At 33.1% G+C, this 18,493-nt stretch overlaps 1 protein-coding gene across 1 annotated transcript; it reads right to left on the bottom strand.

The window, feature by feature from the left end:
• Nucleotides 1-10,690: 10,690 nt before the first annotated feature.
• LOC145594321 (uncharacterized) lies at nucleotides 10,691-13,249 on the bottom strand. The gene is made up of 2 exons (XM_081650653.1): nucleotides 11,645-13,249; nucleotides 10,691-11,545 (listed from the first exon to the last, which is right to left on the bottom strand). Exons 1-2 carry the CDS (start codon nucleotides 13,247-13,249, stop codon nucleotides 10,691-10,693), a joined length of 2,460 nt encoding a protein of 819 aa, XP_081506779.1.
• Between the last annotated feature and the right edge of the window lie 5,244 nt (nucleotides 13,250-18,493).

An 18,493-nucleotide genomic window follows, 5' to 3' on the forward strand; every position in this document is an offset into this window, starting at 1 on the left:
GAAACACCCCTAATATCATCACCTACAATCTCGTTTTACTAGAACTAGTTCTAAAACCTAAAGTATATTTGACTGATCTAGAAAAGCTCATATTCGCAAGCCAATTCTTCGCTCAATTGTCTTCATTACAGACATGTATGATTATTCAAAAGTAGCTATATGAGAATATTTTGTGTATATTCTCCACCATCGGTAAAATCTTGATATAGATCCATACCTAAAGTTATTACACTAATTTAATTTTGGACTATTTGGAAATCCAGTATGATAGCAATCAAGAGCTTTCAAGTCTTGAAGATATCTAACGAATGCCATTGTAGAATGCATCTCTTTAGACTTCCCAAAAGCTGGTTCTTCACCAGTCACCACCTATCCAAGCAATGTATTGTGGTCACCCCTCGATAATTCTATAGTTATTGCAAGAACAGTTATTCTAGTACATAAAACTATCCTTGTAGCATATTCAAGTTCATAAACTAACCTTATATATATAAGAAGTTATAATTGTGATATTATTAGAATTGTTTCAAAATGAAGTATGTTGGAGAAAAGTATTGGAACAACATTAGCACTTAACACTAGGCTACTTGACACGAGCACGAGAAATTAGGCCTAATAACAGTAATGATAACTATTCCTTCTTATCTTTTCAAATGAATTTTCTGCTTCATTGAAAATGCAAAGTTTTCTGCTTCCTATTTTTTCCTTTTTATTGTTATCTGAAATATATCTCCATAAAACCAGTGACTTTAAATCGTTAGTGCTTTGTTTCAAAAAAACAAAAAAAAGGTCGTTAGTGCTAAACGCTTTTAAAGATAAGATCCTTTGTATCCCAAAAACGTATTCAAAACCTTGATAGCACAGAGGGGCAAATAACGTTTTTAGAAAAGTGTTCTTCTTACACGCCTAGATCTATCCAAATAATAATAGTAATTTATACAGTTTATAATTATTATTGTTATGCAGCTAATAGTGTGGTTGAAAAGATGGCAACAACTTTTGAGGAAACCACACCACTCAGGCCCCGTTCTTTAGAGTTGTTATGCTCTGTTGTGCTTAAAAATAATACTTATAAAAAATAATACTAAATAATAATAATTAATTTTAATAATAATAATAATGAATAATGATTATTTAAAAATAATATTATTAAAAGTTAATATTTAATAATAATAATTAAAAATGGTTTCAAAAAAATAATTAAAAATTAATATTTAAAAATAATAATAGTAAATAAAAGTAATTATAATAATGATAATAACAGTAATAATAATACTTATAATAATAATAACAATAATAATAATAATAATAATTTATTTTTTTTAATAAAAATTATTATTTGAAGATAAGAACTAATATTTAAAGATAATACTCATTATTAATTTTTATTAATAATAATAAAAATAATATTTATTAATTTTTTATAATAATAAAAAATTATATTTAAATAATACTAATAATAATAATTATAATTAATATAATAATAATTAATATTTTATAATAAAATTTAACGATTGTAATAATAATGCGATAATATTAATAATAGTAATAATAGTAGCAGTAGTAGTAAATAATAATAATGTTATAATAATAATGATTAATATTTAATAATAAAAAAATGATTACTATTATTATAGTATTAGTAGTAATATTAATAATAATGAAATATGTTCTACTCTGCTCGATTTTGCTATGCCCAAAAGCTCAATAGAACAGGGCCTTAGCCCACTTATACAAAACCACACTTAGGCAGCCCATCTCATAACTCATATTCAAATGTTTACAATATAAACAAACTCCCATCTTTCTTATTCTTTCCATGTAGGACAAACCACATAAATAACATTAATGTTGGAAGTACTTCAAACATAGTATCCAATCAAGTTTTCATAATTTACATTTGTACGTAATTAAAGTTATAATTGGTTAAACATGAATATTGGTGATCACACAAAATGCAAGTAAACTAAGTAAAATTAAAAAAGACATATCGGAGAGAGTACTTAATATTAATCATTGATAGAAATTAACATTAGATAATTAATATACATTGATTGTTTTGTTTGTGCACATGTTTAAATTAGCATGAACACTAGATATCTAATATACATTGTTTGTGTGCATATGTTTAATTTAGCATGAATATAATAAGTAGCTTTAACTTGTAGGGTGTAGTGTACTTCCGATTTAACTTTTAGGACAACTTGACTATCAATTTTTGCTATTGTATAAAATAAGATAAGATATTAATAAGATGTTGAATTTATTTTAATAAATATCATTACATAACTAAAAAATATTTATACTTGTAGCTTAACTTATACTCCATTCCTTCGTATTAGTTGCAGCACTTTCTATTTTCAGTTGTTTCATATTAGTTGAAACACTACTCCACTATATTTGAAAAGGACCTATTATTATTTTGTAATTTTTCTCTCCTACTAACCCCACTTTCACAAATATTTTATTATTTCTCTTTCCTACCAACCCCACCCTTATTATTTCTATCTCTTACTAACAATATTTTAAATTATAAGCCTATAAACCTCGTCTATAATTTTCTTAAATTATGTGTCAAGCCTAATGTTGCAACTAATACGAAACCGAGGAAGTAATAAAAGTCAAATTGTGTGGGTTAAAGGAAGTACATATGTATGTGGTGAATAATAATCATAGCAGACTTGAAACGATCCGGCTCAAAATTGAACTAACCCATACTCGACCCGAATGACCTCTTGCCAGGTCTAGTTTGGTGTATGGTGTATCATAGTTGGCTAATATTAAGGACGAAATGAATTTTATATACCCGTTACAATCAGCAAAGCCCACAAGGTATCACCCAAGTTCAAAATGACGGATTATTACAAAATGAATAGTAGTTTTGGTTGTCCACATTAGTAGCTTAATGGGCCTGTTTTATCTCCAATGCTTCAATAATATTTAGTTTTTGGGAGACCAAATGCTAATTTATGGATGGGCTCTATTAATTTCTTGCACACATTAGTAGCTTAATCAGCACTATTGTGAGGAGAAGGCCCACTAAGGCTGCAGCTCTTTTTCTAATTCTATTTTTTTTTTTTTTTTTTTTTTTTGGAGAGTGACAAGACGGGTGATGGAAATCAATCCCAAGATCACTTAAGACTCGGAGGAAAGCTCTAACTATCCTAGTTATCCCTCACTCTCAAAAACCATAACTAGGTATAGTAGTATTTGAGTCCTAGAGCAGACAACTTAGGTATTCATGTTTGATCATGTCAAATTTTGGGTTATTTCTAGAGGTGATCAACAATGGATCGACAGGCTAGCTTGGCTTAATTGGCCCGAAAATAGGGCGTGTTTTGGTAAGCCAAGAAATACTTTTCTAGTTTTAAACCCGAACTTGGCCTGAAAGCAGACAAACTCAGTACATTTTGCAGGTTTGGGCATGACATATGATGTTAAGACCCAGATTAACTCGATTTTTTTTTTATTTATTTTTTATTTTTTTATCACCTCTAGTTATTTCAAGCCAATACAATCTTTTTCTCGTTTAGATCATGTTTATTTCATTTTTAAGTTCGAGAAATGTTGAATTAGGTTTTGAACAAGTTTATGGATGAAAGATTCTAGTTTAGGTCAAGTTTTGGTTGGATATACATTGGATTAGATCGAATTCAACCTAAACGAGGCTTACTTAACAATGACCTAGAACGACTGATCCGAAACCAATTCCAACAATGGGATTGCCACATCTTATTAATCACCACTATTATATAACATCTTACTCACCACATCTTTTAAAATATGGTTATACCCACTTTACAAGATACGTCACTTAAATCGCTATTAGGATAATAATCAAGCAATAAACTAACTATCACAGCCATTTTAGAAGTACAAAATAACAAAAATGCTGTTGCAGCATCCCTACGCTTATAGACTTTATATAGGTGCTTATATAACTAAATAATTATCCAAACTTTTACTTCCTCCGTTTTATTAGTTGACACCGTTTGACTTTTACATTATTCACACTTTGCTTTTGTGATTTATGGATACGATAAAATATAATTATGTGGGATCTTATTTAAATAGTCCATACTCCATACGTATATTTTAGTAATATTCACTTTTTATAATTTTACAATGTTGATAATTAAAATTATTAAACGTTAAAAACATGCATTGACAAATCTAATCTAATATATATGTATAAAGGGGTGTTTTTTCCCGAGTTTTTAGAGAGCCACGTAGGATCTAATTTTCTTAGCGCGCCATGTAGGATTATAAATCTTAGTAATAGCCAATTAAATAAGAGATTATTAATTTCTTTTAGAATTAAATAATTCAAATGCCACGTGAGCAAAATTGGCGAATGAGATTTTTAAGTTTAAAATAATTTAATATTCAATATTATCTTTTAATATTAGGAATTTTATCTAAATATATAACAAATTTTAGCTCATAGATACAAAAAAAAAAAAAAAAAATAAAATAAAATAAAATAAAATAAAATAAAATAAAAATTAAACAAACCGTGCATCGCACGGGCTTCATCTAGTGTGTTAATAAAAATGTGTCAACAAATAAAAACGAAGTAAGTTGTAGTGTTTTATGGCAATTTTAAAAGGCTGTCTTATATCTTTCGTTGTCTCCAAAGGCTGCTTTATTGGCCCAAGTGGCGCATTAGCAAATTTTCAACCCTATATTTCGTAGTTGCTGTTTACAATTTCTTTGATTTATATGATAAATTTATTAATTAAGGTACTAAGCTAATTATTTATTTTGAATATTTAGGCTATAATTTTGAAACCATAGGTTTGGTAAGTTAAATTATTTTTATATATTTGAATATATTGCGCGTTGCTTTGGCATGCCATACAAATATACAATGATACAATATAGTGCAACTGTGCAATTCATGGTGGGATTAGTGTCTTCTAACAATAATTTTATTAACAATTTTTCTTATTGTTTGTGGGTTGTGTTACATCACCATAGTCGGCTGGGATTACACGTTAGTTAGCACCTATATTCATGGAACATCAATGAGCAATAAAAATAAAATATTTAAATCCAAATCAAAAGGTGACATAATTTTGGTAAATGATAGTGTGATTGGAACCATTGTAATTTGGAGCTACAACAAAGGAAAATTAAATCTGTAGCAATTACATCCATGTCACGAAGGTCCCAACATACGGTGTGTTTTATTTACCTAAACTTATTAGTAGAATTAGAACTTGACTAACGAACTCTTATTTCACCTTTTGTTTTCACCTGATTAGACTTGGTTAACTCCATTTGTTCTTTCTTTTTTTTTTTTTTTTTTTTTTTTTTTTTGAATAGCCATCTGTTCTAATTAGCCTTGATAATTTTTTGATTTTATTTTATTTTTGATTTTATTTTATTTTTGATTTTATTTATTTATTTTTTTTTTTTTTTTTTGTTGACAAACTTGAGAATTATTTTAAAGTGAAGGGAACACAACTTTAATTAACAAAGCCATGCTCACCTAGCTATTATTTGTCTTGTTGACCAATAAGAGAGCTGGCCTGGGAAGTCAACGTAGTAATGTAGTATGGCTATTTGGCCTTGGAGTATATGAAATTCTGATGCAATAGGAAGGTAGTACGTGGTTCAAAGTTGTTCTTATATTACTATAATTGTTGTACTTTATTGTAGAGGTAAGAGTCCTTAAAAATCAGATAATTAAAAGTGCAGTTGACTAAAATAAACGTTCTTAATATTAGCACTAAATGATAGTAGACTTTAGATGAATGAAAAGTTGAAATTATTGCACTACTTTCTCTTCATAACCTAATGTTTTGCAAACAAAGGATAGATAATTTATTGCATAAAAATAAAAAATCTTAGATGATCTTCCTAGGTTAAATTTCTATAAGCTTTGAATTATATTAGTCATGAAGATTTGAAATTTAATTATGCAAATTTTATGCAAAAGCATAAAAAAAAAGAAAGAATTGAAATATGATAGTCTGATAGTACGGTAGATGATGATGAATGAGAGCTTAAAAGAAATGATAGAGGAATTATGTCATTTATATGGACTATAGTAAATATTTAAGGCGGTTTTTAGTAACACCCTTACTAAATTAAACACCCTTTTATGCTCTAAGAATAACAATATGAAATAATTCTTGACTTCTTACAAGGTGACAAATTTTTGAAGGTTGAGTCATCTGTCCTTTCTCTTTCATTAGCTAAGCTACAAAGTCATAACACATTTAAATTTCTTTATGCAACATCAAATTAAAAATTCCTGTTGGGGTAAGGCAAACTTAAATTAGGAGTGGTTCACTTAAAGGATTTAAAAAACTTGATAATGGAGTGCTTTAACAAGGCAAATAAGCTCTCTACATTATCGATCCGTTGTTGAGACAAAGATTTTTTTATTTATTTATAATACGAGTAGTATTTTTGGTTTATCACTAATTCACTATATACCCTTGAGTTTTTTTGTTTATTCACCATATACCTTTGAACTTTTTTAAATTCATTATATACTCCCGAGATTTCAAAAAAATACATCATATACTCTTGATAACTAATGATTGTTAACTTCGTCAGTCACTAGGGTTAATTATGACTCGAAACCACCCTAAATACATTCCCTTGCCCCCGAAACCATCCACATACCTTTTTCCCACCCCTCAAACCACCCAAAATTCCTTTTCTCATCCTCAAATCAATTATACGGATATAATTATGGAGATTTTGAGTGGTTTCGAGGGTTGGAGAAAGGAGGGGAGTGGTTTCAACTCTTTCAAGTATGGATTGGGGGGGGGGGGAGAATATATATAAGCTTGTTTCGATGCACAATATATATATATATATATATATATATATATATAAGCTTGTTTCGATGCACAATTAACCAAATTCCACTTATTTTGTTGTCATTAGGAGTACATGGTGAATTTTTGTAACAACTCAGAAGTATATAGACATATAGTGAATTTGAAAATTTTTAAGGGTATATGTGAATAAACAAAAAACTCTGGGGTATTTGGTGAAAAAACCGTAGTATTTTATTCTTACTAGAGGCATATACGTGATTATTAAATTGGTGGGATATTTTTAATTGTTACTACGTACTTTATCAACTTTAATCGAATCGGCGTGTTAAAATCACCCGGTCTATCGTGTGCTCCTAAATAAAAGGCGAATTGGTTTCAATGGCGGTGGCGGTGGTGGTGTATCATCGCCAGCCATGACAGATTTTTATGAGGAAAAACAATAACCTTGCTCTTATACCATGCTAAATTCAATCAAACACAAGGCTTAATTCTCATTAATGTTCTCCCAAGCATACATAGTACAAGCAAACCCTATAGTCATGAGATTAGGAAACTACCAAAAAGATAAATATCAAAAGATATCCTAGCACAAAATATGCTAAGTAAATATATTCTAAGATTTCCTAAAATATATCCTCAATACTCAGTTCATTTTACACTACATCTGTTACATATTAGTTACAACTTTGAAATATTTTATGTCTCACAAATAATACTTTAAAGTTGTAACTAATATGTAACGAAGGTAGTAACTTTTGTTTTTATGCATCTACACTTCTACCAAATTCTGTTTTTTGTAAAGGGTTTGCTATTAGCCGTATAATTTGGTGGAAAAATTTGTCAATTACTACTGTGTATTAATGAGAGCCCTTTCCCTAAATAATGTTGGGAAAACACACAATTCCCAAAATACAGCCAATCTTTTTTTAATTCCCACCGTACCGTCCACGTAAGCTAATGAGAACAAACCGGTTTTTTTTTTCGGTCCAGCAACAAACCGCTACTTGAAGTAGCGGTGTTCTGAGAAAAACCGCTACTTCAAGTAGCGGTTTTAATTGCATAAACCGCTACTTGAAGTGGCGGTTTTCATCACAACACCGCTACTTCAAGTAGCGGTTTACAGATTATACACCGCTACTTGAAGTAGCGGTTTATATAACAGACACCGCAACTTCAAGTAGCGGTTTTTGCTGTAAATTTTTTTTTAAAACAAAATATTAGTAAATCAACCAAAAAAAAAAACCTGCAAGTGTACCTGTAAAACCTTAAAACCTACTATTTTCAGCCTGCAAAGTCCGTATACCATATCTTCTACACAACCACCATAAATAACAACTTACTTAAACATTCTAATCCATGGAAGTCAAAATTGTATTAAGGTAATCTAAGAGCAAAGTCAAATACTTATCAAATATTAATTATAAACAAAGTCTGAAATACTAATCATTTGCAAAATAGCATATGTCAATGGTACCAAAATATACACCTAGCTCGTACGTTGCTTCTTCCCATGAAGTGATGATGAAGGTGATGTAGGTGTCTCGTCCTCTGGAATATCATGTAGGCCAACTCCAACTCCAAGCTGAGACTTACTATTTCCACGCCATCGAACTCTTTGATACCGGTGTTGCACTAGTGGAGGAGATGTGATGATGGTATGTTGAGGAGAAACAAGTAGAGTTTGAGGAGGAGGAGAGGGTGGGGGAGGTGGAAAAAGTGGAGCAGAAGTGACAACTGGCGGATGTCGAACTGTAGGAGAGGGAGAAGGACCATGTAAGGGAGAGGGGGAAGGAGCATGCAAGGGAGAGTGAATGGGAGTCGGTGGACGAAAAGCACGTGATGAATGACCACCACGACGGGATGGTGGTCTAATCGGCCGAGTGTGCACAATAGAAGCAGAAGAAGATAACGAGGTGGACACTCGAGGCTGGTCAATAAGGTGTGAATGCCCCACCCTAGACAAGGTCTGCCCACAAAATGATGTCAGACTCTGTATCATTTGAATGGCAAATGGTAGAGCCTTGTCTGGTGGCAAGTCAGAGATGGTCTCAGTAGCTCCCGATAGCTTCGCGTGCAAATCAGCAACTGCATGTGCCTGCATTGAAGTTAGTTTTAATGCTAGTACAATGAATTCAAAAACGAAATAACTACTTTATAATTGAATTGAAATGAAGTTCATACAAGTACTAGGTCAGAGCTAGATGGCTGGTAATGACTTGGGGGGCGTGGCTGCGAAGGTGGAGTAATGATCAACCTCGTGATGCGATGGTACCAAGCCATGTACTCTGTCATGAGTAGTGAAGAAGTCCCAGTGAACGGGTTACCCTGGACTACTAATGCCTCTCGTCGACCCCAGTCATGTACATGGTCTGAATGTCGAATCTCCCAGTTACGCTGTCCCCTTCGATCCTTCTTGTGTAGAGCAACGTCCGTGTCTACTCCCTCTGGGATCGGCTGCTCTAACCCGAACTGACGCATGACTCGATCTGGGAGGTGGAACTCAACGACGTCAAAGCAAATAAGAGGGGCGCGTGTACGCCAAATGTGAATGTCAGAACGACAAATCTCTGGAAGTCGCTCCATAACCGCCTCGGTATATGGCTGCCAAATCATCTAATTCCCAAAATATGTATATTATTTGTATAAGTTAATATAACTATTAAAATGAACAAATGCCAATGCATAACAAAGTAACGATTATACCTGGTCCTCTTGCTGATGGTCAAACGCATCTCGATAGTATGAGAGTCCAGAAGCAGTATGCGCACACGAAAGATGTACACGTAGCCAACTGTAAAAATAGTTAATAATAATTCTTAGTTCTCATCAGGGACAACAATGTAAGAACTAAAACTGTAAGCAATACACTACCTGCACGCCAAGGAGTCAACACCTCGCTCATGCTGAGTCCCTAAAATATCATCCTCCTCCTGAAGGTCCTCTTGCGGCTGATCTCGAGGCTTCCTTACATAGGGTCGACCAATACAAATGTGCTCCCATGACCACAACTGCACTAGAATAAGTGGGCCTCCAATCTGACACGCTCCTCTCTGACATGCTCGACAGAGCTGACGGTACAAAAAACCAAGAGTCGCACTCCCCCAACTATAGGTCGAAGCTGTCTCCCAATCTCTAAGTAACGGCAAGTAGTAGAGTGACACAGCATCGCCACTCTTGTCAGCGAAGAGAATAGATCCCATGAGAGTAAGAATGTAAGCACGACTATGTCGCTGAACAGTAACCTCATCAGCTCCCTCTGGAATCTGTGAGAAGTGTCGTCTGAGCCATGTCAACTTCAAAGAAGATCCCTCTAGAAATGGCTTATCCTTATCATCAACGCCAGGTCGAACTCCAAGCAACTCCTCAACAAGGTCATGCCATCCCTCGAACGGAGGACCAATGACAGGTGGGCCATGAACTCTCAAACCTAACAAAACGGCGACATCCTGTAAAGTAATGGTGGCCTCTCCCACCACAAGATGGAAAGTATGTGTCTCCTGCCTCCACCTCTCAACCAACGCAGTGAGAAGAGAACGGTCAAGCAAAAACCCTCCACCTGCTATTCTATGCACACCGTAAAACCCAATGCGCTTCACATAGTCTAGTACTCTACCCTCTACTCTCCATTCACGTCCCAAACTGACCACATGCTCCCTAACTGACAAAACTCTATCAGCCACACCACTCCAAACATCATGACTCCTATGGGAAGTTTGCAACCGTAGAACAGATGAATCAATTGGGCCTGGTCGAATCACCGGATCCATGGGACCTGCATGATAAGAGGAAATTTAATTAATTTCAAGCATGCATAAGGAAAAAAATAATAATAAATAAGATTTCAATTTTTTAGAACACAATTTAAGCATTTTAGCAATATCTAATGGTCGTTACCCAGATGATCCAACACCACCACTAATTATAGGACATGTCTTCTTGTTATGCCCAGGTCGTCGACAAACACTGCATGCCTTCTTGACACGATATGGACGCTCATCCATTTCATTTCTGATTCTAGTAGATCGTCGGCCTGAGCCTCTTTTTAGATCTGGGTTGGCTACAACATTAGGCCCATTGTAAGTGGACCAATGGCAAGGATCAGGAACTGGTGTGAAACACTTCGAGTAAGAATGTCCGTATTCGACGGTCCTAAAAAAAGAATCCACAAAATCTGAGTGTGATAGGCTTCGATGCCGACAAACTGCTAGGACATGAGAGCATGGTAACTTGTATATTTTCAACTTCTCACAAGTACATGTCTTTCTCATCAAATTCACAGTGTGGGAGTTACCACCTTTACCAGCTTTTCTCCTTCCACGACCTGTCCTAACTTGATACAACCCTATGGCATCATAGTCAAAAGCAACAACCTCATGGTGCATGGCTTTCTCCATGTTGGCCTCTATTGTCTTTGTAGCCTTTTTTGATAACTCATGGCCCTCTTCAAGTCTTCTTTTACTCCAACTTCGTCTAGTTGCAAAATAGGAGTTCACTCGAAAAAAGGTCATTTGCACTAAGGCAGTTATCGGGAGACAACGAGCCCCTTTTAAGACTCCATTGAAAACTTCTGACATATTTGTAGTCTTCACACCAAACCTTAAACCACCATCATGGTGGATGGACCACTTATAGTATGGAATCTCCATCAAGTACCGACGAGCCTCTACATTCAAGTGACCAATTTTGTTCATGTAGTGATCAAACTTCTTCTTCTGCCTTGCATCAGCTGCTTTGCCAAAAAGGTTCTTTATGACGACACTTTTAAATTTTGAATTCACATTAGAAGCCAAGTGACGTGTGCAATACTTGTGATAGGCATTGGGCTACTCCCAACCACTTCCAACCTCATCCATTGCTGCTAAAATGCCAGCATGTCTATCAGATATCACACATAGACCTTTTCTATCTGTTACCCGAGCTCTAATACAAGCCATGAACCAAGACCAACTATCATTGTTTTCTCCTTCAACAACCGCAAACGCAAGGGGGAATAATTGAAAATTAGCATCGGTTCCCATAGCAATAAGTAGAGTCCCTTTGTATTTTCCATATAAATGAGTTCCATCAATAGTGATAAGGGGCCTACAATGACGGAATCCATCAATACATGGCTTGAATGCCCAAAAAACTCGTTGGAAAACATAAGTTCCAGGTACCGTACTCTGTAACAACCTCCACTCAACAACAGTTCCAGCATTTGATTCCTTCAACGCTTGCATGTACTTAGGCAACTCTTGAAATGAACCCTCCCAATCCCCATAAATGAGTTTTATTGCCTTTTGTTTCGCTAACCATGCTCTCTTGTAGGTTATTGAGAACTGAAACTTCTCTTTCACAAGTTGCACTATTGTCTTGATTTTCAATGAAGGGTCAACGCGAAGGACATCTAAAAGAGCATTGCAAACAAACTCAGAAGTGAGTAGCTTATGATCCACGGAGTCGATGTCACCAACACAATTACTTGCATGAGGGCCGTTGTACCGAACAATTTTAAAAGTAGATAGTGTTGGATCTTTCACTCCTCTAAGCCTCCACGAACAACTACATTGTTCTTTCCTCTTGCACTCAACAACATATTTCTCTGGCTCTGCCTCCACAACTCGAATGGTTTGATTTCTAACTATGGAGTAAGACTTCACAGCATCTTTCAGTTGTTGCAATGAATCAAACTGTTGTCCAACCTCAAATTCCCCACCCGTGTTATATGTCTCATTTCCTAACCAAATCATCCATGAGTTATTCAAATGTGGATCAACTTGCGGCACTTCATTGAAGTCTGTAGTAGGAGCGCTATCTTTAATTGCCTTATCACGAGCTTCAATTACATATTCATCATCATCTTCATCAGTATCATTCATCTCGACATCCCCAAAAACATCAACATTGTTTGGGTCAAGAGAATCGAGAATGGCTTGTGGTTGTTTGCTTGTTGAGGTTTCAACATTAGGCAATGAGGTCGGAGACCTAATCTCTGAAAGATGTTCATTGACATATTCGGGATCAACAAGCATTCTTGTGAATGAGCCTATCCCCACACTTTGATTAGTAAGGGAAATTGGTTGCTCCTTACTACAAAAATAATCCGTTTCCGGAAAGGAACCAGTATCAGTTTGCACAACTGGCTCCTTTGAAACCTGTTCAATGTACAATTGCATTGCGATAGAAGAAGTCTGAGTCACAGCAATCCACATAGCCCTAAGAGCATTGTCGTCATTCAATGGAATTGCGACATATGCCCCATTCATAGGATACCGCATAACCACCTTCAACTCCACAAATCTAGGATCAATACTCAATTCTTCATATAGCTTGTTGAGAACGTGTGAATATGTCATCCCATGATTTACAAAAACAAATTTTTGATTTCCACCCCTATACGTTACATCACCATCTTTGTGATTAATTTCCCCACCCCAATAGCAATATAGAGGGTAGTTTGGTACCTCCATGTTTCATTCTAAAAACACCATGATTAATTTAAGAAATTAGTTTTGCAAAATTTTAATAAGACGAGCACGAATATAAATTTATTTAGAAACCCCTTGCACACATGTAATGGTGGTTAATCATCAGCAAACTTAATAACAAGACTAATAATTAAACTAGTTATAATAATCCTAAAGTTCCACTATGCATTCATTGGCATTCCATATTTTATACTATATGAAGCATGCAAACACCTCTATATAATTAAAACAAATAAGCTGTTAATGGGTCCTAGTAAAAATATATGATACAATCAAAGCCAATGGTCCCAGCAAAATGATAAGATACTAAGAAAGAGACAACTAACAATTTAATATTTCATGTATGCATATGGTCCCATGTAATTGCTTAATGTTGATGGTATACTCTAACATCATTAATCTATAAATAAGATACTAAGAAAGAGAAAGCTAACAACTGTTTTTCATTTTTTTTTTATGAAACCAAGAGATTGAACTCTACAAGTCTACAGTAAGCATACTACAATAATATTCAATTAGTCCTAACATCAACACTAAAACTACACACTTAAGCACAAATTGTCAAACACATGAATTTAGCATAGAATTTATTTGATTTTTTTTTTTTAATGAAGATGCTTACGGGGTCAACAAAGAAAAAGCAACAAACTATATTTTACAGCAAACAAAAAGCAACGAAAGCTAAATACAAACAAGAACAAACTAAGAAAGCTATTAATTCATAAAAAGCAAATCAATTAATTTGATAATTGAATTAAAAAAATAATTAGGGCACAAACAACGAGCAACTTACCAGTAATTTAGCAAACCCAACAACAATTTCACTAATTCTTTGCCATAGTGTCGGTAAACAACCGTGAGCAAGTCGGTGACGGCGGCGATTACAACTTCCGGCGCGGGGATTGATGATGGTGAGGACTGAGGAGTGTCGACTTTTTTTTTTTTTTGGGGATGATCAGTTGATTTATTTTACAAGGGAAAAGGGAAGTGATTTTGTTAAAAAAATACTTAGTAAATACAAACCGCTACTTGAAGTGGCGGTTTCTCGTAAATAAACCGCTATTTCAAGTAGCGGTTTTCAATCGTATACCGCTACTTCAAGTAGCGGTTTTTTAATAAACCGGTTTTAAAAAAATTCCCACTGAACCGCTGACGTGGACGGTACGGTGGGAATTAAAAAAAGATTAGCGGTAATTTGGGAATTAGATAATTTCCCAACATTATTTAGGGAATTAGATAATTTCCCAACATAAAAAAAACATTAATGATGTCATTTTGAAATTAAAATTACTACCGCAAATTAAAAAACTTGTGAATTACTACCGTAAAAATTTCAATAAATTTAATTTTACTACTAGACTCAATTTTAAACCATTTATGACGTCACATCTATATCTATATCTATACTTATATATTAAAAAGCGTTCATAAAACAGAATATGTTCCACGTGTCACCTTTTTCAAGTTCAACATGTCAGCAACATGCGCCACATCTCATTATAAACATGACATGTCACTTTCACACGTATTAGGTTTGCATAAAAAAAAATGCTTTTAACAAGACTTGAACTCAAGACCAACAAGTCTTAAGTTAAGAGTCTTACCATCTTAGCCATTTATTAATTGTGTTTTTTTATCCAATAAAATTATAGTTAACTTAGATAAGTTAGTTTGTGTCTTATTATACTATTTATTTCCATTATGTAATGATTGTGTTTGACAACTAAAAAAATGTTTATAGCAAGAATTAAACTAGAAACCAACAAGTCTTACTACTTAAATAGTCAAAATTTGATTAGCAAATTAAACAAGTACAAACTAGCAATTCGGGTATCGCCCGGGCCACACACTAGTTACCTCTTAAACCACGTTTAACCTTTGATTAACTATTTAAACGACCAAAAAAAAATGAAAAAATAAAATCTTCCTAAATTATGGTTACTCTACCTAATTAATTTTCATCCTTCACCATTTCTAAATACCGTCCCAGCTTCTTGCTCTAAATTCACACTAATTCTTCCCATTTATCCTACAATTGCTCCAAGAGAACATGTGATTCATCTCTAATAAATTCTTCTGTATGGATTTTTCAATTTTAGGGTTTTCGAATTTTAGGGTTAATGGTCTATGATTTTGGTTGATTAACATAGAGTTTTTGTGTTTTTCTTTGAATTAAGCTATCAATTGTGCATAATATGTGATTTTTCTTTGAATTATAGTATATATCAAAGAATTATAGCGTGGAATTGTAAATTGTTTCTTTTTGTTCCTCCTCCTATGATCCCTCCCTTTTCCATCATTGCTCGAATTTCTTGTCAACTTTGCAAAGAAAATGATTCATTGCAGATTAGAAGATTTGTGACGCCAATTTATAGTGTTCTTCAATAATGGAGGTTGAAGGCTAGTGGTTTAAAGTGAAATTGTGTGAGAGAGAAATAAAGGAAATGGGTGTTAGTTTAATTTGATAGGGTAACCAGGCCATGGGTTAAGGGAATTTATTTATTTATTTATTTATTTTGCTTAAATGCTTAATTAATGCTTAAACATGGTTTAAGGGGAAATATGACGTCATAAATGGCCTAAAGTGGAGTCTGGTAGTAAAATCAAAATTTTTAAAATTTTTACGGTAGTTATTCACAAGTTTTTTTAATTTGCAGTAGTAATTTTCAAAACGACATTAATACGTGATAGTAATTGATAAATTTTCCAATTTGGTGACTTGCTTGTGAGGGATGGGGTGCATGCATGGCTTTGGGTTTATTTTGGAGCCCAGGCCAAAACTAAGGACAACATCATATTGGATGATTAACAATTTAGGTCCTTTCAAAGGAAATGGAGTGATTACTAGGCCGAGTAAATCTTTAGATCTTTGGGTTTTCTAGGTTTTAAAGATGAAATAAACAATTATACCTTCATTAATCTTTCACTAATTCTTTCAAAAAAAAAAACAAAAAAAAAAACTTTTCACTAATTCACATTGTATCTAAAATGCAAATGCTACTTATTTCAAAAAAAAAAAAAAAAAAAAAAAAGTGCAAATGCTACTGTTTAAGATTGAGAATTAATGTTTCTTAAAAAAAAAAAAAGATAGAGAATTAATGACTACATAAGTATCAATTGATGTTTTTTTCATATACATATACATATACACGAACTATACATTGAATTCTTACAAGTATCCTTATATCCATGATCATATGTATAATGCATAATAAACATTATTGGTCAAGATTATGCACATGAATAATGCAAAAGTCAAATAGTGCACTTAAAATTAAACCACGGAATAGTATTATGATTGAGAGAATTCATGATGACAAATTAAATCGTGTATTAATCTTGGTTATTAATTAATGACTTAATGCTTTATAATTCTAATCATCCTTTTTAAATCTTAGTAAAGATTGTAAATAATAATTAATCTTTGTGCGGTTAACTCAAAATAAGTCAATCTTTTGATTTAAATAACTCAAAATAATCCAAGCTATTAAGAGTATCTTTCCAAAAAGAGTCGTGACCTATTGGTTTTGAGGGTGTAACCGATTGTTCGAGTTAATTATGTCATGTATCATAATATCATTGGTTGGTTCTTTTTAAATATTTTAAATAAAAGTAATTATTAGGGTTCGTTTGGCATTGTTGTGGTTTTCTGTTTTTTGGTTTTTTGTTTTTTAAAAGTATATTATATATGTCACGTGATGAATAAAAAATTATTTAGAATTATTAAAATCATGATAATTTTGAAAATTGACAACAGAAAAGTAGAAACACTTTTTTTTTTGTTTTCTGTTTTTGGTTTTTAGTTTTAAAAAAAAAAAAAACAAAAACTGAAAACCAAAAAATGATGCCAAACAAGCCCTTAATTAATTATTAAAAAGAACTTTAAATTCCCCTCCCCCAACTGTAGACTAGCCCCCCCCTACCGGCCGACTGACCACAAACCAAGCCCCTCGCTAGCTAGCAAACCGTAGACAACACTGCGGACCACTTTTTCTCTCTTTCCTGCCACCGTCCCTCATACATTTCTCTCTCTTCCATCGTAGCCGCCGACCAATCCCTCATACAAGTCTCTCTCTATTTGATCCCTTTTTTTTTTTGCTTATCTCTCCCATCCTGATTGACCAACAAATTATTAGTATAAATGATTGAGATTCCTTCATAAGGTAGTGGTATGAGTGAGATCTGATTTTGGGACCTAGGATTATTACAAATACCAACAACGAAGTTAGGGTATGTTCTCATTGACTGAATTCAGCTGAGCTGAACTGAACTAAATTGAATTTTTTATAAGAGAAGGAAATTAGGAGCTGAACTGAACTGAACTGAACTAAATTTCAACGTAATAAGAGAACATATCCTTAATTGACATCTAATATTTGGATTACTATTGCTCAATATTAGGTGAACTCTATTTCTACTATATGCATGCTTAAATTATTATGGATTTTAAAAAATATTTTGATGTCCAAATAGAATCTCAAATTAAATTATCTAATTCGAATTATTGGATATCATTATATAGATCAACTTCACCCTCCAATTATAGTATACTTTCTTAAGACCCCAATATAATACTACTTCGTATGAAATTATAATATTGAAAAAAAAAAAAAGGGAATAAAACCATTTGAAGAAATACACTCATACACACGTACACATTTATCAAAACCTCCAAACTCTTCATACGTCAACCGACCGGGGCCAATCAATCAATATAAAACAAGTAAAATGTTGTTATTATATATTTTTATTTAGTTATTTAACATTTTTACTCGAGAATTCAAACCTACAAATTATTTTATACAATCTCATATCTTTTTTATTTGGAATCTTGACATTATTATAAATTGAGGTAACCTTTAAAATTATCCTCAATACTCCGTGTATAAAACATAACATACTCGATCCGTAGTTATATTAAATCAACTCCGTATTAATTTTTCTCAATTAATAGTTTATTACTCGTAATATTTAACTATTACTCATATTTATTATTTTACATACATGCAAGTTATGCAACTATAAATATTTACTCCGTATAATTTTAAAATAATAATTTGACAAATATACACATTAAGGGCTTGTTTTGATTTACTGTACTGAACTGAACTGATTGGAGCTGAATTAAACTGAACTGAATAGAGCTGAAATGAATTGTTTATGAGAGAAGAAAATTAGGAATTGAACTAATCCGAATGGAGCTAAAGTAAACTAAATTGAATTAAA

This window comes from Chenopodium album, chromosome 19 (assembly GCF_948465745.1).
Source record: "Chenopodium album chromosome 19, dcCheAlbu1.1, whole genome shotgun sequence".
In the NCBI taxonomy this organism is placed as follows: domain Eukaryota; kingdom Viridiplantae; phylum Streptophyta; class Magnoliopsida; order Caryophyllales; family Amaranthaceae; genus Chenopodium; species Chenopodium album.

What these genes read in the sequence shown, in the direction of transcription:
- LOC145594321 (XM_081650653.1), bottom strand. Translation starts at nt 13,249, where the DNA reads ATGGAGGTACCAAACTACCCTCTATATTGCTATTGGGGTGGGGAAATT. An exon ending in TTTTAGCAGCAATGGATGAG is followed by an intron (nt 11,546 to 11,644) that starts GTTGGAAGTGGT and finishes GTCGTCATAAAG; the next exon opens with AACCTTTTTGGCAAAGCAGC.